The following is a 25,838-nucleotide window of genomic DNA, read 5'->3' on the forward strand; positions in this document are numbered from 1 at the left end:
AACAATGGAGTCAAAAATCATTTTATCTTTTGTGCTTTTTTCCCCCAGGATTATTTTCTCACTGTTCAAAAAAAGGAGATGAATTTTAATATGAAAATTGCATCAAATTTTAAAAGTTTTGGACTGTTATTTAAATGTTTGTTAAGAGTATTCCTATTCTGTGATACTTTACAATGTTTGTCAAAGTTAATACTCTCAAGTGGTCCTTCAAACTTTGCTATGGGAAGCAACCCTCTGAGTCTTTCCTGCCTCTCACTCATTTCACCATCTTACTTTCATCTCTTATAGTTGATTTTTACCTCCATGTCTATGTATTACTTCATGATTTCCCCCAACTCTAGAACTATTTGTTGACTTCTCACTCTAGATTATACAGATTTAGCTATCTTTACTCCCTTTGCCTCCATCACATATGTGTACTCTTTCCCTCATTCCATCTTCCCATACAGTTATACTGCAATTCCAGTTGGATGAATAGTCAGTGTTTAAATTATGATAACTATGAAAATTCAAATCACAGCTGAGTTAGATAATAAACTCTGGTAATAAACCTTTCCTGTACAACTTTTTATTTTTTCATTTGAATTAATAATTGTCTTGTTTTATTCACTTATTTAGTATTCCATGTACCAATCACTAATTCAGTGCTGTACTCACTGCCAATTTTCTAGTCTTTTAGCCAGATGTTCAGACATGTTAAGTAGTTTTTCAGTTTCCTCCTCCTGAAGTCTTTTCCAGGGCCCTCTGACCTGTAGGTAATCTGGGCCAGTTTCCTTCTATGTTACAAGGCTGTCATCCTATCATCTCCTCATAATCCTGGAGACCCCTTTACCTTTCTTCTTTGTTGAAGCCCTCATTTCCTGGATCCAGCGTCTTCCTTTCTCTTTGTTTTATTCTCATTTTTGTGAAGCACATTCTCTATAAGATTTTAATAAATGGTCCACAGGAGGTAAGTGTTTTGAGACACTGTGCATATCTATAAATGTCTTCATTCTTTCCTTGCATTTGATTGGTTCTTCAGCAGGTCATAAATTCTATTTTTGGAATATTTTCCCTTCTGGATCTTGATAGTATTGCTTCATTCCCTTGCAGCTTGGTATATGCTGTTGAGAAGCCTAAAGTCATTCTAATTCCTGACTATTTGTATGCAACCTTATTTATTTCTCTCTCCATCTCTCTGTAAGAGTATGTAAGATATTTCTATTGCCCCACGAATTGTAAAGTCTTATGTGCTGTGTCTTGGGTGTGCATATTTTTATCCATTGTGCTGAGACAGGTAGAATTTTCAGCTTGAAAATTTCAGTTCTGGGAAATTTCCTTGAATTACTTCACTGGTGTTTACCTCCCCTTTGTTTTTGCTTCTTTGAATTCCTATTATTTAGATGTTTCTTTAATATCTAATGTTTCTCTTTTAATTTTTACCTACATCATTTTTCCCCTTTCTGGGAGACTTTCTCAATTTTACCTTCAAAATTTTTAATTGAGTTTTTTCATATCTTATTTTTAATTTCTAAAAGCTTATTTTTGTTCTCTGAATGTTCTTTTTTAAATCTGTAATACTTTATCCTTATTATAATTTTTCTTCTCTCCTGCATAGTCCTTTTTCTCCATTGTTTACTTTGGTCTCTAACTTTCATTTTAGAGATGTTTCTGCTAATCTTTGGTGTTCTACTCATATTTAAGAGTAGGGACCTAAAATTTTTGTGGTAAGCACTAAGTGTGTGGATGGAGCTTTGTGACCTTGAGTTTCACTATAGGGAAGTATATCTAGGTCATTTAATCTGAGCTAGTTAGATTTCAAAGAAGAGGATTCTCCAGTCTGCTCCTGAAGTGAACACATGCTGCAAGGTTTTTTTGTTTGTTTGTTTTGTTTTCTGGGAGTTGAACACGGAAGATGGCTAGTGGTCTCAGAATCTTGTGTGCATACATTAACTGAATCCCTCTGTTTTTATTATAGTACCTCTGCCCTCAGCTGTGTCTCTTTTCTCCCAGGCTAGTTCCTCTGTCTCACCCTCTGCAGAGAATAAACCTTCAATGTTCTGTCCGGGTGGAGGAGAGGCAGTTGCCAGCCTAGAGCGAAAGGATCTGGGGAGCTGACTGCTTGTTAAACACACTGCTAATCAACCCTTCTTATTCTGGTGTCCTTTTCATATTTTCCCTTTACTTCCAGAGGTACCCAGTGCCACCAGCTCATTACCTTATTGTTTTAGAGGAAGGAGTTATCTTACTGTGTAAATTGGTTTGGTCCTTTGCATTCTCCACTGTCAGTCGGCCTAGGATCCAGAGTTCTTGGTTCTATTAAATTTATTGATCCTGTCACTTGCCCTCTGCTTTTCTGCATCTTTTTGAGTTTATGCCATTTTATGAAATACCTCCCATGAAGGTTTTAGAAGGGCGTGGGAGTAGATACATGGATTCAATCCACTGTCTTTACCAGCAGCCATTACTCTTTAATCAAGAGATTTCTTAAGATCATCCAAGTAAAAGTTGTCTGCTAAATGGAAGAATGAAACCATATTATATAAAAATTGTGAATATATAGAATTGGTTGCTTTTTCCAGAACTATTCACATAGAATTGGGAAATTGGACTTCTAGCCTTGAGTCAAAGGTAAGTAGATATGTACTGACTAAGGAGTATACCACTCAGCTAGGTGCTGTAAGAGCTAAAGCCAGATATGTGCAATGCTGATTTCAAGCTTAAAGCTCTGTTTCAAGTTCTGTTTTATATGAGTTAACTTGTCTTCCTTATGGGTTTGACAAAAGAGCAGTTTACAATCCCAGCTACCTATCACTTAAAAAGCAAAAGATAAAGAGAATTTCACTAAAGTTGATTTGATAATGTGGAAGAGAGAGACAGAATTTTAAGCCTTGTTTCCTGTACTGCTAACTTTATGGAAAAGAACACCTTTAACTGACCTTGAAAGTCAAGAGGAGGTAGAACTTCCTTGAGAGGAGATTTTGAATTTTGAACATAACTGAGTTGGAAGGATATGTGGAATGTTATGGTTGAGTCCAGTGACTATTATAAATATAAATTACAAGGTGTATTAAAATGTACTCTAAAAAAAGTAAAAAATATGTACCATAGAATTTCAAAGAAAATTATATGTTGTTGAGAGAATTCTGAGTAAATTCAGAGATAAATTGACCGCCATACTGGACTTTAAGAATGGATAGGATTTTTCACTGGCTGAACTGTTTGGAGTATATTTTGAGTACTGGGAGAGGAAGCTGAAAAAAGAAGTCAAAGCCATATCGTGAGAGATTTTGAATATTGAAGCGCGGATTTAATTATCTAAACAATGAGGACTAACTGCAGGATTTAGAGGAAGGGACTAAAATTCTGAAAGGTGTAGTTTAAGGAATTTGACCTGGCAGTAGTGCCCATTAATAGCTGTAGTTAAAGAGAAGAGGTGAAGGTCCTCCATAGTTAGTGGCTGTTCTAATATATGACCTTTAACCTGTCCCTCACATTTCTCTGTGTTTTATAGAAGAACTCTTAACTGCCAGTGTCATGTGGTACTAATAGAATTGAGTGATAAGCATTTGTAAGGACTTCTTATGTGCTCAGTTCTATGCTGGCTTCTATAAGGGGTACAAAGTAAGTCAAAGAGTTATTTTTCATGGAACTTAGAGTTTTGTAAATGAGGGGAGGACCCTAATAACTTGGATCAGATAAAGCCAAATTGGTATTTACTATAAATGTAATTAGGACCTAAGAGATGGAAGATGACCACATGACCTAGAGTAGCTGAAGGCGATGTCATGGAAGCCTCAGCACTTAAACTGGTCTGAAGGATGGATGAAATTTACATGGGTGGTAGCAACAAAGTGAATCAATATGAAGAAGATTCCTGGCAAGAAGACATGCAGGGACAATGAGGAACTTGGTTTAAACGAAACTAAGAGTTGGTATTGGTAGATTAATAAGAAAAAGGTGAGGTGGGAATTTAGGACCCAATCATAAAGGGCCTTGAGAGATGGACCAAGCGATTTGGGATAAGAAATAGCAAGATATAGAAGGCTCATCAACAGGGATTTATATTACTAAAATATATCTCAGGAAATTTAGTCTGGCAGTAGTATTCATGGATTGGGAGTAGAAGAAATTGGAAATGAAAGAGTCTAAGGTGCTCTTATAGGAAACAGGTGTGAGGGCTTAGAGCATGAAACCGCTGACAGTAGGGATGGAGAGAGAGAACAAAACTAAAAGAAAGATTTTGATGGAAGAATGAAAAAGAAATTAGCACCAAATGGCCAGAAGCTGGAAAAGGAAGAATCAAAGATTAATCCACACGTAATGATTGGGGAAATTAGAAGCACACATTTTTGCAGAGGAGAACAGGGTTGAGAAAGAACAATGATAAGCTTGGTCTTAAACATACTGAGTTTTAAATTATAACATGTAAACCAAAGGCATATGTTTTTAAACTATGAGGTTGGCACACAATTGAGATGTTCAGGCTAAAGACTAAGGTTTGTTATTTATCAGAGTCAGGACACAACTTTAAATTCTGGGTTTGTTTAGTTCTAAGCTACATAACCTTTGCAAATCAACCTAGTTTTCACCTCTGGAAAAGGAAGAAACTAAAATTAGGAGCCATTTCATTGAGTATATATTATGTGCTGTGTAGTATATTAGATTTTTTTTTCACATGGTTTTATTACTGAAAACAGCACTCCTATGAGGTAGATGCTGTTGTCATCTCCATTGTACAGATCAGTAATCTGAGGCTCCGAGAGTTTGCATGACCTAAGATCACGTAGCTACAAAGTGACAGAGCTAGGATTTGAACCAAGGGCAGTGTGTCTCCAAAGCTACTGCTTTTAATCAATTATGCAATGCTGCTTTCACCGTGCCTCACTACAATATGTGCTTTACCGACTTTTATAGTTAAGCTATGTATTTACTAAGTGCCATACTCTGTGCTAAGTGCTTTTTATGCATTATTTTATTTAACCATCTAACAAGCCTATGACGTTGCTACTACTAATGTTTACATTTTACAGATGAGGAATCACTTAGAGGGTGAGTTACTTTTCCAAAGTCACAGAGCTGGGAAGTTGCAGAACTGGAATTTATGCTTTAAGTCTATCTGATTTCAGAGCCTATGCTCTCTTTTATTCTTAAAAGTCATTTTGAAGATTAAATAAGATAATTTCATCATTTTCTTAACTTTAAGGCATAAAGCAAATTGTCTTTAATTAGTAGTGACAGTGTTCGTATTTGCAGCAGCAGAATAACATAAAGGTGATGGTTCAACCCGTGGACTGCATAAGCTATCCGAGGGAATAATTGATAAAGAAGACTATAGAGAGAATCATGAGGGCTATTTATAATTTAGGAGCAGCAGGAGGGAAAGGAGTTGGAGAAGCCTAGCAATAACTTAGAAAATACAGTAACATGGAAGCCTAAGGAAAATAATCACAAAGATTTGAGACATCAGTTGTATCACATGCTACATAAAGTTTGAAAAAGATAAGGTCATTAGACAGTGTCCCAGCACATTGCTACTTATACTAAAAACCAGTAAACAGGACCACCATCCATCCAGTTTCCCAATGCAGAAAGCTGGGAATTTTTCTTACTTTTTTTAAACTTTCTTCACTTCTCCAGTCACTTATTTCAGCCTAGAAAATCCCTCTCAAAATATCTGCCCTCTCCTCTCCATCCTCACTGCTACTTCTCCAGTTCAGGAAAGCTTTACCTCCTGCCGAGATTCCTCCAGCAACTTCTCAGTTCTTTCTGCTTCTTGACTTTCTGCCCTCCAGCCCATTCTCCACTGTGCAGCCAGAATGATGTTTCTAAAAGACAAATGAGATCAGGTCAGTTTTCTGTTTAAAACATCCCCATGGGTTCTCAATGACCTGAGGATAATAACTTAGTATGGCATATGAAGCCCCATAACATCTGTCCTCTTTCTAGTTTTTCAGCCTCACCTCTCCACTATTACTCGTCTAGTTATGTTTCAGCTATGCCAAACTTACTTCAATTTCTAGTGCCCGTCGTGTGCTCTGGGACTTAACACATGCTGTTCCTTCTGGAACAGTTTTCTTATCTCCTGCCTTCTGTCTCCCTCTCCCCTCTCCCTCTCCCTCTCCCTCTTTCTCTTTCCCTCTCTCTCTCCAGACTTTCCTGGTTAACTCGTCCTTCAGATTCTTTGAGAAGCTTTTTGAGTTCCTTCCAGTTAGGTCCCCTGCTTTATATTCCCACTGCATCGCATGCATCCACCAAAGCAGTCCCTACCTTTTATTGTAATTGCTTGTTTAACTTTATGTCTGTACCTCCAGACAGTAAGCTGTTTTATGCAGAATTTATGTCTGCTCCTATTGTTATCCCCAGCACTTAGAACAATGCCAGACCTACTGTAGACATTCAATAAATACTTCTTTAATAAATGCTATGAATGAATATATGCAGCATGAAATTATTTTGTATGTTAAATACATCATTTATAAAATGAAATTGTGGTGAGTTTTTTAAACCTCATGGTTTTCTTTAGGTGGTAGGAGGGATGAGGGAAGTGCAATTTCATTTGGCCTTTTCTTTTTTTTTGTCAGTTTTAAGATTAGTAACAGCAAATGAGGTAGGTTTAAAAGAAGAAATATCTTGATTTAATAAGAAATTCTCACAATTATGGTTATTACAGTCTTTCAAAGGGATAAAAAAATTAAACAGGGAAATCATGATGCCCATAACCTTTTCAGTTCAATAATTAGTAGAGTTCAAATGGAGTTATTATGAATATGAATATTTATCTGTATGAATAAATGTGCCAGAAAAAATAGAATCATACAAGTAATTTCCTTTTCATTTACTAGGAATTCACTTTTTAAATGCTCAGACTCCAAGGCATTCTTATAAGCCATGAAATGACCCAAGTCAGCCACATCTGTTCAAAATGTGTTTTAGAAAGCTTATCTTAACAATAGTTAGTTGGAAAATTAATGTTTACCTTCCATAAAAAATTTATCCAAAAGAGAACACAGCACAATTTAGATATCTGTGAAGCAAGGAATATACTTTTATACAATGGAAATTATAATGTGAAATAAGTAAAAAATGATCTTATTATTTTATCAAAAATAATTTAACTGGTTAGAAAACAGCAACATATTTCTTTTCAGCTGGTCAAGATCCTTTTGAAATTTTATTTTATTTTATTGATTGTGTTAGCTTTATACCTTTGTATTTATACAAAGGATGGGACCAGTTTGACTGATGTCAGACAAAATAGCAGGTGTATTAATCATATCCAATGGCCATCTGATCTGAATCTTTTTCTATATAACATTCCCCAAATGGTTAAAAACAGGGGGAAAAATAGTGACATCCCTGATTCAGTGGGTAATGAGATAAGAAAAACATTGACAACCATGTGTAAATTTTATTCAGTTTTAGAGTTCCAAAAATAGAACATTTTTATCCTATTTCTAACGATATAGGAAAAGCAATTAGTAACTTTCTCCTGATGCCGAAAGCTCAGCTTCTCTGTACACTGGTGCCGAATCAAATCTCGGAGACAGAGATTTGGGTGAAGTAGAAAAGGATAGCTTTATTACATTGCCAGACAAAGGGAGACACAGCGGGCTCCTGCCTTGAAAAACTATGTGTCCCAACTTGGAGAGGCTAGTGAGAAGTTTTATAGTAATGGTTCAAAGAGGGCGTGATCAGCTCGTGGACATTCTTCTGATGGGTTGGTGGTAAGGTAAGTAGGAGTCAGCCTCATCAACCTTCAGGTTCCAACTGGTCTGGGGTCTACATGCTTGAGGGCAGCATACCATCGTTAACCGTTAACTTCTCCCACCTGGAGCGGGTTTCAGTATCTGCAAAACAGCTCAAAGATATTATTGTGTGTATCCTTTGATGGGGAACCAGGACCTCCCGCCAAGGCTGCACTATTGTTTCTCTTGACTGTTTTGTTTCTCCCTTGTCTCATATCCCCTCCCTTCCCTAATTAACAACTGCTTGAATCTGCATGTTGGAACTCAGGGAAGGTCCTGGAGGCTGAATGAAGGCTATTTCCTGTAATCACAGAAATGGGAGACACAGAAAGGCTTTGTGCCCAGAAGGCCCACAGGGCCTTGCTCGGTATCACTCCTCCCTTTTACTTGATAATTCTGTTTGGGAATGGCTTACTTTCTGTCTGAAACTAGACCTGTCAGGACATGCCAATTGGAACCTTTTCTGGGAGTATACAGGGTATCCGGACCATGGAGAAGACAGCCATTTGGTCATTGTGTACTATGTGCTACACACTACTAGGAAAAAGTTATGAGAGGGTTTAAGAAATTTAGAAACTTATAGTCTCATGAGAAACATTTAAATTCAAGGGGTACATAGTAATGCAATACAGAAATATGTCATAAGGCAGCATAGGACAATCCCACAGGCAGTAATAAGAGTGATTTCTATAAGTTGAAGAGAAGGAAATTACCTGTTGGGGTTTATGTTTATCACATTATATTTCACTTTTTAAGATTTAATCTTTTGGGGTTTTTTTCAGCTAGTCAAGGTTCTTTTGAATCTTTATTTTACTTTATTTTCCCATTCAGTGTATTAGCTTTATGTCTTAGTATTCTTGTGAATGATGGGACCAAATGGCTGAAGTCTTTGACGCTCTGTTTACAGAGCTTGATTTGCATTGAATAGGCAATAGTCAAACACCAAAAGTTTTTAAGTGGATGAATGCCATCTCATATTGTTAAGGAAAGTTAGTGTGTTGATAACATGTAGGGTAGATTGGGAGGGGTGAATATAAAGCAGGAAGACAAGAGTTTATTGTAATAGTTCAAGTGCAAAATGATCAGTAAGGATGTTAGAATGGAAGGGAGTGCGTACATTTTCTCATTCACTGCCATATGCCTAGTGTATAGAAGAGCATCTGGCACTTAATAAGTACTGAGTGAATATTTGTAGATTCAATAAATGAATTCATGAAAATTTTAAAATGTAGGCTGTGTGGCAGAAGGAAAGGAAGGAATTAAGTTCTACTCCAGTATTTTAAGCTTGATTGAACAGAAATTGAGCAGGGAGAGAAGGTTTTGAGGAAAAAATAAAGAACTGTGTTTTATTCATGTTGAAGTAAGACAACAGTGCTCCCAAGTAAAACACTCAATAAACGTTTGTTATGGGGGGGGGAGCGAATACATGGGAGAGAGGTTGATGGCTAGGGTTTTCGCTTCAAGAGCCATTTGCAGTAGAGGTAATAGATATAGTAGGGGTCATGGTCCTCAAAGATGGGAGTATATAGATAAAGAGCAGAAGGTCCAAGGGAATGGCAAATTAATAGAGAAAAGATAACATATGTCAACTGCTTCCTGTGCACTAGGCACTGGGTTAAAAGCTTTGTATGTATTATATCTTCTAATACAACATCCCCCGAAGGGCAGGTATTACCTAGGGAAATGGAAATTCAGAGAACTTAAGCAATTCATCCTGGGTCCAGTACTCAGTAAGTGTTGGAGCTAGAATATGAACCTACAGCTGTCTATCCCTAGTTTTCCAACTGTGCTAAAATTACTCTCTGTTCATAAATTTTGTCTATCTTTTCCAGTAAATCTTTAATGTATTTATAGTAGTTATGTTTAAAGTCCTTATCTACTGGGTTCAATATTTGATTAATGTGTGGGCCTGTTTCTGTTTTGTTTGTTTTTCTCTTGATTACAAGTCACATTTTTAACTTCTTCACTGTTCATCTGATTTGTTTTATATATATTATGGTAGATATTGAATAAAAAAGAACAGTAGAGACTGAAGTAAATATTCACTCCAGAAAAGTCACACCCCTTCCTCTGTCAGACAGCTAGTTTGTGGTGTTTATTCTCTTTAGTCTAATCTCCAGTTGAGCTGGGTCTGGTTTGAGTTGTTTCAGTTTGCTACTTGTTTGAAATGTTTTGAAAGCAGGATAAGGTCTCTCCCTTTATCAGGGCATGTGATCTGTGCTCCAGTGAGTCTAGAGATCGCTCTCTCCTTCTCCCCCCTACCCCGTCCCCCTGCTTTAAAGTCCTGCTACCAGTGTTTTGTGCCTTTTCAAGGGCTTACTGCTCTTGGCCTTACCCTGCCTCCTCTCTGGCTTTCCAAGTCTTGGCTGAAACCTCTCTGTCTTCCTGCCCTGTCACCAGTCCTTGGTACAGTGAAAGTTCAGTAGAAAAGACTTGATGGGCAGGTGTTCTCAAAGGGATCTCTCTCCCCTTTTCTGCCCTGGCCCTAGCTCTCTGCATGTAGCTACTGTGTACACTTAGTTAAGACTGTGAAAAAGAACTGGCAGGCTGTACACACTCCCTGGGTCTCCTCAGGACCCTAATAATCTATCACAAAGGTCCACAGATGGCCATAAGAGTTTGGCTTTTTGTATACACTGATAGACATCCCTCATCTATGGAGATTTGCTTCTACTCTGTCTGTTCCCCCATTAGGAAAGTGACCATGGATCGTCACTCATCTAGGAAAGGCTTACCCTGATCTGCAGTTAGTTCATCCAGACTTCTTTGCATTCTTGGATCTCTGTAGGTAAAACACAAAGGCATGGTTTTGTAGCCTATCTGGCATATTTTTGGTGTTACGGTGATAACAACTGTCTACTTCCACTTTTTACATACTAACTGAAACTGTTTAACAATGTTTTAATCATTAATGGACATTAGACCTTAATGGTCAAATAGCAATATGAAAAATATTTTTTATTTTTCAATATAGATTGCTATCATTTGTACTTAAATTATGGAAAGAATCATGATAATTCAGCGAGAAACTAAACCTTAGAAAAACTGTTACCTATTTAGTATTTTCAATTACAATGAAATTGACAGAGAAACTTATCAAAGTGAACTGCAAAAACTGTATTTGGAGTGATTAAGTGCTGTCATACAATAATGCTAATTTTGAGTTGAAACCCAAACACAGACCTGAAACATGTTAGAATAAAGTTGCTACTTTCTGTGAATAGTGTAGATATGAGTAACACTGGCCTACATGTTTTAGAAGAGTAAATTGAATGTTGTGTACCACAAATATGTCTCTGGAATGTACACATCTGGATTCTCTACTTACCTAAACTGACCCTTTTTTTATCACATGCATACATCATGCTTTTGTGCTACCAGGATGTTGATTTCTAACAGAGTGCTATGTCTTAGATAAAGAAAGTGGCTTAAAGAAAGTGGCTAGCATAAACTTTGCTTCTTGAGGCCTCTCAGGACATCAGAGGGACTTGGAACTGGCTGGAAATCAGCCAATAAAGATCGAATTTTCTAAATACTTGCATCTACTAGAGCTTGAAGCTAGTAGAGTTTAGAGGGGCTGCAAAAGACATCCTAAGGATTCACAGACTACTTCTTGGTTCATCAGCCATAAAAACCACTGGGCTCTTTACCCAAATTTCTTGACTTGGAATCTGTGTCCATGCTGGTGAACCAGTAGTAGTGGGGAGAAGAGATTGCACATATTATTTATAGAAGTGACATCACTGTTTCATCATATTGTGGTATTAAAATATAAGGTGCAGTATATTTAGGAAGCTTCCAGAGACCAGGGACATTGTCTTGTTTACTTTTGGATCTTTTTCATCTAGCAAGGCCTGCCAAATAATCACTGTTCAATAAATATTTGTTGAAGAACTGATTGGATGAATATTATGGAAATATTTTACGTGAACTGGAAATATCATTGGATGCATCCGTATTTTAGATTTCCTAGTACTGTGTTGGATTAACATAGCAGCTTGCATTATTTTTACTAGGGACTAATAGAAGGATATCAGTAGGATAACAGCCATGCCAACTTTAATTTTTAAAAATCCAGTTATTCTTTGGTGGTAGATTATAGAAATTTTGCAAAGCTTCAGTGAAACATTTTCTAATAAAAGGAAGCCAATGATTGTTAAGGTATACTCCCACGTAAGAAGACTGTCCATAAAGGTGAGAGTAGAAGGTTCACTTGGTAGACAGTTGCTAGAATGGGAAGACCAGTGAAGGGAGATCAGCACAGAAGGGGTCGGGCACCAGCTGACAGAACAAGGAAACACCCCTGAAATCCACATCCCATTATTATTCCTACATTTTTTATTGCAAAGCAGACATGAATTTAATTTGGTTTACTACGGTAATGTATTCCTGTTATCTGCTCTCATAAGGACCAGCTGCCGTAATCCTGCCTTGCTGATTCCCTACTTCATTTATCTACTTTGCTCTTGTGAGTTCTTATAGAAAATGCCACCCCATTTTCTTTCCTTCACTTCTCTTGCTGTTTGGCTTTACAGGTCATCCACATTACTATTGATCCTTAGAGGGAGTAGTAGAATTTTCATAGATGTGTGCTTTAAATCCCGAAGGGCACGTAGTCAATAGTTGAAATGTAATGGATTTGGAATGGTAGCACAACCACAAAAATAACCAAATAAATAAATGTGTAACAATGCAGGTAAAACCGAAGACTTAGGCCACAGTCCCAGCACTGGCAGTAACAGAGAACATCAATGGAGTCGCTCTTCCTTTGGGCTATGAGGACTTTGGGCTGGGAGAGACTGTAAGCAGGGAAAGCTATGAAATTCAGAATGAAGGAGATGGAATCATAGTGATAAAGCCTCCACACAAGAGCAGAAAGATTCTATGGCACAGCCAGTGAGAGTGCTCCCCAGCACTGATTCCAGCCATGTACCAACCAAATAAGAGATGATTTTACTCTCAGTATCAGGATCATTTAAATAACGCAGCTTATATTCAATGCAAAGCACAGGGAATTTTTTTGTTTCTTTGCTTATTTTTTTGTGTTTTAATTTCAGGTTTAATTAGACAACATTATAAGCTATCCCAACCTTTCTGGGAGTTATACTTTCCTAGGGCTTGTCTGCAGCATTGGAACTTCATTAGTTCTTGATACCCTTGGAACTTTACTATTAATAATAACCTTAGGCATAATAACCATGTTTATGACTTCTTTGTGTGCCCAGGCCCAAGGAAAGGCCTTAGATTACATTCTCTGTGTCTCTGAGAAATGCTCTAAACACATTTTTCCCCCTTCTACATATAGGTCAAAGGGCAGGGGAAAGCACGGTTTGGCTGCATATATTCTCATTTACTATGTAATTACTTAGTATCTTTCCTCCTTAGCCTCCCTTTGAAGCTAAAGCTAGTGGCATTCCTAAACTTTATAGTAATCTTAAAGCTTTCTCATTATACACAAAAATGTTGGTCCCTTACATCTTTTTATAAGGGTTTGGTGATTATTAAAAATGCTATGCTTTATGATAACATTTTTCATATGGTTTTAAACACATATTTTAAGCAGAAATATACAGTTATTTTCCTGTAGCTCACAATCTGTTTTGGAATTAAAGTTTCTGGCATGGATATTTTTTAGGACAAAATAAGTGAGCATTTTTGCTAACTAATTTTAAGATTCCTGTTTCTTTCTTTCTTTTTCTTTTTCTTTTTTTTCCCTATATTCAGCTTTCTAAGAAGTACGGAGTCCATGTTTGTGGAGAAGGTGGAGAGTATGAAACGTTCACTTTGGATTGCCCTCTGTTTAGGAAGAAAATAATTGTGTAAGATATCATTTCATCATTTTCTTCCCCTTCCTCAAATTTAAGTGATGGAAGCAACGTAACATTAAGCTGGAGGCAACTTTTGTTAACAGAAATAGAACATGTCCTCCAAGTTCACAAACACTCAATTTGTTTAATACCAGTGAAGTCGTCTGAATACCTAAATCAATACATGACAAGACGAGGCCTTCATAGAAGCCTATAAACTTTTTAGACATTGCACTTTCATTTACTTGCTGATTATGGCCTGCAGTAAAACTGGTACCTACACACTGACACTTTTACCCTTTCTTGAAGTGTGAATTGCCTGTATTATTTATCTTTCATTACAGCTACATTTGATAAACTGCCACATCAGTAGCCTGTGGGTTCCATTAACTCCGTTCTCTTTTTCCTTTTTCTTGGCTTTAATAACTTAGAATGGTAATACTAAACATTTCAATTATTTGGGGTTATTTTTACATATAAACTTTGTTTTTAAATGAATTCTGTTTTATGGTGAATAGTGTGATTTCTTTGCCATAAATTGTTAAAATTCGTGTAGCAAAAAATAGGAACTGTCTTCAGTTTGTTAACATTATTATCCATACTCTGATTTATATCACTCTTCTCATATGCTAAGAGAGCACTTTATTTGCTTTTCCTAAGCTCTTCAGCTTCTTGAAAAGATTGTCAGAATTATGCTTGATTTCAGAAGCCTCACTTGATGAAAGACTAGACTCTTGTATCGAATGGACAGCTTTAATATTTTCAACACTGAAAGGTGACTTCTTTGTACATATTAATAATGAGGGAAAGAATGTTCTAAGAAGTTAAGACAACTCCAGGAGAATTTTCTAAAAATTACATTTATCTTGGGAAACATAGCCAAGACCTTTTCATTACCCTATGCAATATTCACCCACTCTTGCTTCTCTCATTTCTTCTAACTTCTTTTCCATTAATAATCATCAAACATAATAATAATATATTTGGCAAGTATATATCAAGTACCTTTTATGTCTAAAGCATTCTACTGGACACCACTGATGTTGAAACATAGTTCCTGTCTCCAGAAGGGTGGAAGGAAGACACATCTGCATAAAATTGTGACACAAAATGGTAGAGGATAAGAGTCAGAAGAATAAGTTCATAAACGGGAGGTATTTCTTCTGGCTTCAATGATCACAAAACAATTCATTGAATGAACTGTGCCTTAGGTATTACTTCTATGAAATAATACTGTTTGGTTTTTCAAGAAAAACATTTCCATGCTAGGGTGAAATTATAGTATAATAGGAAACTTGCAATATACTTATTAGACTAACCAAATTAGAAAAAAATAAAAAGCGCAATAAGAGAAAGAAGGCCAAAGAATAATACTCTTCCTGTTTATTAGACAACTTGAGGTCCTGGAGCACCCAGAAGTCTTTATGGACAACATAGAGTTATAAGAAATGTACTGCTGGGCTTCCCTGGTGGTGCAGTGGCTGAGAATCTGCCTGCCAATGCAGGGGACATGGGTTCGAGCCCTGGTCTGGGAGGATCCCACATGCCGTGGAGGAACTGGGCCCGTGAGCCACAACTACTGAGCCTGCGCGTCTGGAGCCTGTGCTCCGCAACAAGAGAGGCCGCGACAGTGAGAGGCCCGCGCACCGCGATGAAGAGTGGCCCCCGCTTGCCGCAACTAGAGAAAGCCCTGGCACAGAAACGAAGACCCAACACAGCCAAAAATAAATAAATAAATAAATAAAAATTAAAAAAAAAAAAAGGAATGTTTAAAAAAAAAAAAAAAGAAAAGAAATGTACTGCTTTACACTACATAACCAGAAGGTTTATTTATGATAGTACTTTAGACCTGAAAAATGAATCTTTCACCTCATCATTGTGTAGATAGGGAAACCTCAACCTGACTGAGACAATGACATGATGGGAGTTAACCATGCTATTGAAGAGAAGGATGTCAGGGAAGGTGTATTAGAACCCTCTAGTGCCAAAATGAGCTGTTCAGTTGAACTGGATAATCATTTGTTGAGGATAATTATGTGGGTGGAACTCTGCAAGCTGCCACCCTGCTCTGTAAAAGTTCTTCTGTAAGAATGGAGAGGCAAATCAGCAATACTGTAAGTGCTAACATACGAGTGTGTACCTTGAGAACAGAAGGGGAAGAACTGACGTTTCTTTCTTACTCAGTTATCAGCTAATCACTAATCTGATTCTGATGCTTAAGCATGTTCTTTGATTTTTTTCTTCATAGGCTCTGCCTCACCTCAGCTTCGTAACTTTCTTATTTCTTTTCGCTAGATTGCCTTCCCATTTATCCCCACTTTACTAAATCCTTCCATTTTAAAAGGCTTTGGTTGTTACTGCTCCCAGTGCTTGTCCTCATATCTGAACTCTCAGAACACACAGTAGTAGGCACTGATAAATGTTAAATATCGTGGAATTAATTTTTCATTTATTGTTTAGTTTTAAATATCCTATTTCACTTTTATGTGTTCCTTTCTTAGGTTATAACTAGAGGTTGTAGTAGTTGAATGGAAAAAGAATGTCACCTGCTATATACAAAATCTTTCCTTCTCTTTAAAATAGAAAATGTCCTTATCATACCTATCTGATAAGCACTAAATGTGATGATGTGAATGAATATGCATTGCACATTCTAAAACTGTATATAAATTAAAGTTATTTTATTTAGAGATAGTTTTCCATGTGACACAATTAAAAGATAATTTTAGACCTGGTAACTACTTGTTAACAATTGACTATTAATCATACTGGATCCTGTCAGTTAGAATGTATTTGGGGGGGCAAACTTAATAATTTCTCCTGTTATTTTTGACATAGTAGTGATCTTCCACAATTAGCATACAACTAGTTGATTATTAGGAATCCCCTTTTAAATGTCCAATTCAAAATTTTATGTTAAAAAAGGAGACTACCTCTATGAGGAGAAAAAATAAACTTTTGCATGCAAAATGATTTGATTATAATTAGGGTGTGTTTTTTTTTTTTTTTCAAAAACACGGATAGAATCTCTTGTATAATGAAATAATTTAGACAAATTAGGGTGGTTCTAGAAGTTTATTATAAGATACATTTTGCCCCAAATTCCAACTAACATTTTTAAAATCTTGTAGGAAACACTGGTATAACAGTCTTTGTGTGGAAGTAATTTTTTAAATTTTTGACTAGAACATTTTACAATTTACTTTTCACATCAATTAGGATGTGACTACTCACCTCTAGATACAAATTTTTAGATCAGAAAATGAGGGTTTTTTCCTGAGGAGCCTTGACAAAAGGAACTACAGCCTAGTCTTTAAGAAAAGAGGACAATTGTAGGTCCTCAAATAAAAAACCTACTTTCTCGGCGTCCCTCGTGGCGCAGTGGTTAAGAATCCACCTGCCAATGCATGGTACACGGGTTCGAGCCCTGGTCTAGGAAGATCCCACATGCCGCGGAGCAACTAAGCCCGTGAGCCACAACTGCTGAGCCTGCGCTCTAGAGCCCGTGAGCCACGACTACTGAGCCTGCGCACCTAGAGCCTATGCTCTGCAACAAGAGAAGTCACCCCAGTGAGAAGCTCGCGCACCACAACAAAGAGTGGCCCTCCGCTCGCCGCAACTAGAGAGAAGCCCGCGTGCAGCAATGAAGACCCAACGCAGCCTAAAATAAATAAATTTAAAAAGAAAAAACCTACTTTCTTATTATTTCTTACTTTGAAATATATGTGTATGCATATCAAAAGTAAGAACTAAAACACGGGGAATATAGCAAGTATTTTGAAAAAAAAAAAGTAGGAACTAAAATCCCAATGTATTAATGAAGGTGATAATTTTCTTCTCACTGTTAATGAACACAATTTTAATGTCAGTCTTTGGTACAACCCCATATTTCCATTTGAATTGTCAATATTAATATACTATTGCTACAGAGTTGCTGTGTATGGGATGGATGGATGGATAGAAGAAACAATGGGAAGGAAGGAGGGATGAAAAGAAGAACTAAATTCTATGATTAAAACACTATGCACTCATCTTCCCCACTTACTCCTAGTTTCTACCTATTCAAGACAGAACTCAGCCCAGAGCATCATAATATGACATTTAGCCATGAGGGTGAATCAAGTACTTTCCTTATCTGCCTTCTCATTTCTATTCTGTATCACTTAGGAATTTATTAGAATTTATGAACCATTTTCCTTGTATTTAAATTTATATAATTATTTTTATTATGCTAGAGATAACTATATATTGTTATTGGTATACATGTATGCTTATGTTCATGTATCCATATATATGCAGTATGCATGTATGAAAATGTACGTATTCGTATGAAGATAGGTAATTGAAAAATCAGTGTGGGTTTTTGATAGTGTCAATAGTTACTGTGTAAATGTAAAGATACTTAACAAAGTTAAACTATACAGTTATTTGTTTATTCAACAAATGATTGAAAATAAGGCAGTGTATTCTGCACTGAGCCAGAGGTGGAGTGTGGGGAGACAGGCAGACAAAGATGAACAAAACCTGGTCCCTCTCTGAGAAGGAAGACAAGCACACAGACACATAATTATAATATAGTGGATGTGTTATGAAAGGTCTGTAAATGCATTACCAAAGCACATAAAGCAGAAAACTAGCACTGTCTGAAGATGTCAGGCAAGCCTTCACAGAAATGACGTTGGAAATGTCTTGTGAGGAGAAGTGTGAGCCCACGGGGAATATCTGCGTGCAGTTGTCTTTTCAGAGGGAAAGTAGGAACCAAGACCATGGCTGAGCCTCAAGAGAAAATACCAGGGTTTTGAAGTGAGAGGGTTAGGGCCTGATCTCTTAACTCAAGAGAGAGCCTGTAGTCAGGGAAGAGAGACTCAGACCTGACTCAGCTAGCTGCCCTTTTGAAGTCGTAACTAGAGATAAGCCTAACGCAGCAGTGAAAGGGAGCATGGGATCTAGCTCTTGGCTACCGAGAAACCTCAGTTGTGTAAGAGGAAGGGGCTGCACTGATTACTTGTATTAATAGGGAAAGAGGAGGAGGGTAGCCAACTGGAAAGCATTTTTGCTGTGGTAGAGTTGTTCTTAATTTTCTGGGTCTCTCTGAGGGTATTCCAGCAGATTCTGCTCTGGGTTTCAGAGAAATCCATGAAGCAGACAGAAACCAGAGACCCTTGAAAGTTGAGTTTCAGGTGATAGTTTATGAAAGAAAAGCAGAGCAGTAGTGGCATTATTCTGTTTGAAGCTAAAAGCCATTGATTTGAATCTACTATCTGTCTCCCAGTTGATTCTGGCTTTGTATAACTGAGTGAAATGACGTTAGTCAATTAGAGAGTATGGATTTAATAGAATCCATAAAAACCATATTCCTCTTCATTTAGTGTTCAGAATGTTATATATTTTCTCTGGATAACAATCTTGATTCAGAATGCAATAATTTTATCAATTAAGTGAGCTATTTGCTGTCAATCTTCTGTTTCTAGTGGGAATAACTGTCAAGAGAAAGGAGGGCCCGAAACCCTTTCCACTGACACATCACTGGTTCAGGTTAATCATGGTTTTGGTGTACCCATTGTCAAGGATATCAAGACCAAGCTGCCTACATCAGGCATAATTCAGGCTCAGGGTCAGTTTCCAAAGCTGGGATTGGGAACATAGAGATTGAAATTTAATGTAAGAATGAGGTCATACACAGGAACTAGAATTTGAATCTATTGAGGAGCCAAGATAAGACCAGAACAGACAACTCTGGAGTAAATAGACAAGACGACTAGACTAGAGTTAACAAGGCAGAGAGACAGGTGGTAGAAAGCAAGAGGGTCTCCTCTTTTCTTTCTCTTTCTCCTCTTGCTCATTATACATTGAGGCATCTTTCGGTTAGGTAGTCTGTGAAGGCAGGTTATTACTTTCTTTCATGATCCCGACTCTAATGATTTTATTTCTATTATAATATTTTTCTTTTAAAGTCATAGAAGCCTGTTTTAATGTAATTTTTTAAAGCACTAACAAGATACGTATTTGATACTAACAGTTCATGAATGGTAGTTGATTTTTTTTTTTTACCATCAAACTGTTTTTTCTCTATCTCTGATCTTTCAAGTGAAAAGTAAACAGATTTTGCTCATGAAAATTTAATATATCGGATCCTAGTCTTTTGAGATTTCTTCTATTGTCGCTAAATAACTTTGTATTACAAAAGTTAATTCAAAAATATTTTACATTAGTGGAAAAGAATCAGAGTAAGAATTTATTTTGCTGAACAACAATGGTTAAAGTGCTAACAGTGTACTAATATAAACATTGGAACTAGTTCCTAAGGCATTAAAGAGATATGAGAAATTTCTGCCTTTAGAATTTGAGTTAAAATGCAAAAACACTATTGCTTTCTTAATAAACAACAATAAAAGATAATTAGTTATTAGAACTTCACACATAATCTTAGTTATTCATATGTGCTTTACAGGGTACCTTTGATAAAAGTTGAGTTAATTTACATGTATCCATATGGTGCCAGCAAGCAGTTCATACTATTTTACCTGAATGTGGTAATTACTATGTCAGACAATCAATTTTAATAACAATGATATTGCAGTGTGAAGAGTTCATCTAGAGCTTAAAACCATCACCAGTACTGCCTTTGTGAAGGATAATTGAGATTTTGTGTGAAACACTGGATGAATTACCTCTTGAAAATGAAAAGAATAATGAAGATAAAGCACTACTGTTTAATGGTAGCCCATACCAACCAAATTTGTGAAAATGAAATTGAATAGAAGTTTCAAGTTGTAAAACTGTTCAGAGAGCTTTGAGTGAACCTGAAAGTTGAACTGTGTGTCCTCATAAAGATGAAAAGGTCTTTACTTATTTTTGAAAGTTTAGTATTCTCAACCTTTCCCCAGTTAAATATTGGATTATTAAAAGTAGATGTTAATCACTACTTATGTAGTAAATATGTATACAATAGTATACTAGTGGAAATAAATGAGGATTTTTGGTCTTTTCTAGTCACTAGTAAGAGTAACTTGCCACAAAACAGATTTTGCATAGTAGATAAATGTATTATAAAATTTTTTTATTTCAGGGATTCATCAGAAGTAGTCACACATTCAGCTGATGCATTTGCACCTGTGGCTTACCTACGCTTTTTAGAATTGCACTTGGAGGACAAGGCAAGTAAATCTAAGGTTCACAGTGATTTAAAGAGAAAATTGAGATATGTGTGTTGTCTCTACAGATGTAATTCTATAACAACAAATGAAAGGGTAAAAAGTGATTTTTTTCAAATCCTCAGTAACTAAGAATTCTGCAGATGTTTATAGTTTTAAGAGCTCTATATTATATAAAAGATATTATATTTCTGAAGAGTTTGCAGTTCATTTGAAAAGGGAATCATATATACATTAATCAAGGAGAAGACAGGACGGTGTATAACCAAATATTAAATCATCTAGAAAATTAAGAATTAGGTTATTGAGCATCAGCCTTAGGGGAAAGGTTTGAGCATAAATTGGATCTTCATTATACAAAGTTTAAGAGGAGAGGAAAGGGAGAAATTAAAGCTTTTCCAAAAATATACAGGGGAACAGACGTACAAATGAAAGATGGAAAATGAAGCAAAAAGTGTGATAGTTTTATTTTAAATACATTGACTGTCAAAATACAGCAGAAGTCAATTTTAGAATGTTTTGTGGAATAGTTAAGATCTAGATTAGACCCTGTGATTAAAAGCTCTGCTCCTTGAGGCATAAATGATTGGAAGAAGTCTGCATCTTTCGTGTTCTGTCATCAAGTCTTGAGGCACACCCACAGTCATATATATGACAGAGGATCTGAAGAACCAAGAGAATCAATGATTGGCAAAGGAAGGAGAAAAATGGGAACCCCAGTAATCTCTCAATCAGCAAGAGTTTCCAAAAGTAGGGAATAATATTTGGTGCCATTTCTCTAGAAAAACTAGAAAAGACAGGGTTGAAAAGAGATGATTGAATTGGGCTGAAAGATGACTATTGGTGACCTTTTACCAAAAAACTGGTAAACCTCAAGAGAATGAAGCTAAACTATCCAGACATCTTTCAGACCCACTGAAAGGAGCCTCTTACTTCTAGGTCTCTGCTGCTTTTGCTGCCATGGGCACACGCAAAAAAATCAAAACCACCAAATTCTGGTTTAAATACATTAGCCATTATATGTTCACCTCTACCTAAATAGCTCAGTATTCACACTATTTTGTTATTGCTTTGGTCTTCTCTGTCCATTTGCCCTCTTGCAGAAAAGATTGTTACTTCTTTAAGGTGCAGTACTCACTGACACTGAATAAATATGGTGCATTTCCTTTTTTTTTCCTTAGGTGTCCCCAGTACCTGACAACTGCAGAACATCTAATTATATACATAACTCTTGAAAAGCATTTTTGTTACTAAGCTGGTATTTTTATATTTTAAAAATCACATAGCATTTTCTCAATTATTATGTCCCACTTTTTTCATTACATTTTTTTATTCTTAGAAATATTTATCTTTATCAGAAGTTGATAGAACTATTGATTAATTGGTTAACACATCCAATCAATGATCTCTGTGATTGGTACCTTCTTTTTTCCCCTTTTACTTCATCTGAAATCCTCATTTCTGTAACATTTCTTCGCTTTCATCACACTGGTTTATTTTCCTCTTTCTTGTTCCTGCTTTCATCTCTGCCTATAGTATCCTAATGCAAAGGCATTTGAAAATGAGGATGAAAAGGCAATCACTGTATTTAGCTAATCAAGTTTATTCTACTGGGCGTCACCATTTTTGTTTTGAATATATTCATTGTTTCAACATTATTGGACAATCAAGAAGAATACCATTAACTCTTACGGGTTGTTTTATAACTGATTTAAAAATGCAGTTTTTTGGTATTACCTATGCTGACTTCAGACTACTTTTAGAGTTTGCAGCAAAATTGAGCGGAAGGTACAGAGAGTTCCCACACATGCACAGCCCCGCCAGCTGTCAACATCCCACACCACAACAGTACATTTGTTACAGTCAAGGAATTTACACGGACACATCATTATTACCCAAAGACCATAGTTACATGATGAGTCACTCTTGGTGTTGTACGTTCTATGGGTTTGGACAAATGCATAATGACTTGCATCCACCATTATAGTATAATACAGAATAGCTCTGCCTATTCATCCTTCCTTTTCCTCTAACCCCTGGTAACCTCTGATGTGTTTAGTCTTGCCATAGTTTTGCCTTTTCCACAATATCATGTAGTTGGAATCATTTAGTATGTTGCCATTTCAGATTGGCTTCTTTCACTTACTAATATGCATTTGGATTCCATTGTGTCTTTTCATAGCTTAAAAGCTCATTTCTTTTTTTTTTTTCTTTTTTTTCTTTAATTAAGACAATTTTTTAGAGCAGTTTTAGGTTCACAGAAAAATTGGAGGGCAAGTACAGAAATTTCCCATTTACCCCCTACCCCCACATATGCATAGTCGTCCTCATTATCAACATTCCTCCCCAGAGGGGTACATTTGTTACAAGTAATGAACCTACAGTACACATCGTAATCACTCAAAGTTCATAGTTTACATTACAGTTCACTCTTGGCGTTGTACATCCTATAGATGACATGTATCCATCATTATGGTATCATACAGAATATTTTCACTGCCCTAAAAATCCTCCATGCTCCACCTTTCATCGCTTACTACCTCCAACCCCTGGCGCAACCACTGATCTTTTTATTATCTCCATAGTTTTGCCTTTTCCAGAACGTCATATAGTTAGAATAATATGGTATGTGCCATTTTTAGATTGGCTTCTTTGACTTAGTAATATGCATTTAAGGTTCCTGCATGTCTTTTCGTAAGTTTTTAAATGCTTAATAATATTCCATTGTCTGGACATACCATAATATATTTATCCTTTCACCTACTGAAGGACATCTTGGTTGCTTGAAGTTCCGGCAATTGTGAATAAAGCTTTTGTAAAACATCCATGTGCAAGTTTTTGTGTGGACATAAGTTTTCAACTCTATTGGGTAAATACCAAGGAACGTGATTGCTGGATTATATGGTAAGAGTATATTTAATTTTACAAGAAACCACCAAACTGTCTTCCAAAGTGGCTGTACTATTTTGCATTCCCATCAGCAATGAATGAGAGTTCCTATTGCTCCACATCCTTGCCAGCTTTTGGTGTTGTCAGTGTTTCGGACTTTCATCATTCTAATAGGTGTGTAATGGTATCTCATTGCTGTTTTATTTTATTTTTTTAATATTTATTTATTTATTTGGCACTCAGGATCTTTGTTGCCACCTGCGGGATCTTTTAGTTGCGGTGCGCAGGATCTTGAGTTGTGGCATGTGAGCTCTTAGTTGCGGCATGTGGGATCTAGTTCCCTGACCAGGGATCAGACCCGGCCCCCTGTGTTGGGAGTGTGGAGTCTTAACCACTGGACCACCAGGGAAGTCCCCTCATTGCTGTTTTAATTTGCATTTCCCTCATGATGTATGACATGGAACATCTTTTCATGTATTTATTTGCTATCTCTATATCATATTTGGTGAGATGTCTGTTTAGATCTTTTGCCAATTTTTTATTCGAACTCTCTGTTTTTTATTATTGAGTTTTAACAGTTTTCTATATATTTTGGAAATAGTTCTTTATCAGCTATGTCTTTTGCAAATATTTTCTCCGAGTTTATGGCTTGTCTGCTCATTCTTTTGCCAGTGTCTTTCACAGAGCAGAAGTTTTTAATTTTAATGAAGCCCAGCTTATTAATTATTTTTTTCCTGGATCATGCCTTTGGTGTTGTATCTAAAAGTCATCACCAAACCCAAGGTCATCTAGGTTTTCTCCTATTTTATCTTCTAGGATTTTTATGGCTTTGCATTTTACAATTGGGTCTGTTATCCATTTTGACTTAATTTTTGTGAAGGGGTATAAGGTTTACGTCTGCATTCATTTTTTTATGTGTGGATATCTAATGGTTCTAGCACCATTTGTTGAAAAGACTATATTTTCTCCATTATATTGCCTTGCTCCTTTGTCAAAGATCAGTTGACTGTATTTGTGTGGACCTATTTTTGAGCTCTCTATTCTGTTCCATTGATTTGTTTGCCTATTGTATTGCCAGTACCACAAAGTCTTAATTACTGTAGCTTTATAGTATGTCTTCAAGTCAGATGATGTCAGATTCTGACTTTGTTCTTCTCCTTCAATACTGTGTTGACTATTCTAGGTCTTTTACCTTTCCATATAAACATTAGAGTCAGTTTTTTGATATCCACAAAATAACTTGCTAAGATTTTGAATGGGACCACAATGAATCTATAGATCAAGTTGGAAAGAACTGACGTCTTAACAATATTGAATCCTACTATACAAGATCATGGAATATCTATTTATTTCATTCTTCTTTGATTTCTTTCATCAGAGTTTTATGCATATATGTATATGTATATGTGCTTAGACATCCTTTTTAATGTTCATCGTTCTAACTTAATCAGTTAAATGTTGCCTCCTTTAGGACTTTTTTTTTTTTTTTTTTTTTTTTAATATCAGGCTTTGAGATGGCATTTTTAGGGTGAATCAGGAAAGAAATAAGTAAGAGTTCCTTTCCCAGAAATTTTACTACATCTCAATGGATTGGGTAAAGCATTGGCCAAGTCACCAGCTTTACTCCTGAGCCCACCCAGGTAGTAGAGAAGGGGATTCTATAGAGGGAAAACAAAGTATAATTAACAAAAGAAAGATGAATAAATGCTAGAGGGCAAAAATGACAGATATTCTTCCATGTGTTTTATCAAATTCACATTGTTATTTTAAACTCATATTAACAAATTAATTAACACTCTACCCCAAATAATAGTGAGACCTCAAATGTATACTTTGAATACCACTCTGAAAATCCGTATCTGTTCCCTAAATTCCTTTAGTTTCTATTCACTTTATAACACATTTGCAATCTAGCTTGACCTCAGTTACTTTGATGTTGGTCTTTTCTGTCTTCATAATTGTTAATCATTTTCCCTGATAATATTGACTACCATCTCCTCGAAATTTTTTCCTATAATGTGTACATGTCATTGTACTATTCTGAATTTCCTTCCACTCTCTCAAGATTTCTTCTGTCTTCTTCAATAGCTTCTTTGCTTCTTACCTTCATAAATATAAATATATATATATATATATATATATATATATATATATATATGCGCCTCAAGTTCTTTTTATGGCTCCATTTTATTCTTTGTCAGTATTTTCTCTGACAAAGACTGTGTCTTTTCCCACAAGTTTACTTTTTACCTCTATGCAGG

The 25,838-nt window shown here is 36.2% G+C and overlaps 1 protein-coding gene across 3 annotated transcripts in view; it reads left to right on the forward strand.

The window, feature by feature from the left end:
- Positions 1–23,485, forward strand: part of DPH6 (diphthamine biosynthesis 6) — a 167,565-nt gene extending 144,080 nt beyond the window's left edge. The window contains exons 7-9 of one of the 3 annotated variants that reach the window (XM_061182271.1): positions 13,452–13,546; positions 20,604–20,691; positions 23,458–23,485. In XM_061182271.1, the coding sequence (XP_061038254.1) occupies positions 13,452–13,546; positions 20,604–20,691; positions 23,458–23,475 (201 nt within the window). In that variant the 3' untranslated portion in view covers positions 23,476–23,485. Of the gene's footprint in view, positions 1–13,451; positions 13,547–14,924; positions 15,222–20,603; positions 20,692–21,869; positions 23,417–23,457 lie in introns of those variants that run through there. The other 2 variants (XM_061182270.1, XM_061182272.1) reach the window with 2 other exon arrangements.
- The last annotated feature ends 2,353 nt before the right edge of the window (positions 23,486–25,838 follow it).

Source organism: Eubalaena glacialis, chromosome 2, assembly GCF_028564815.1.
Source record: "Eubalaena glacialis isolate mEubGla1 chromosome 2, mEubGla1.1.hap2.+ XY, whole genome shotgun sequence".
Lineage (NCBI taxonomy): Eukaryota > Metazoa > Chordata > Mammalia > Artiodactyla > Balaenidae > Eubalaena > Eubalaena glacialis.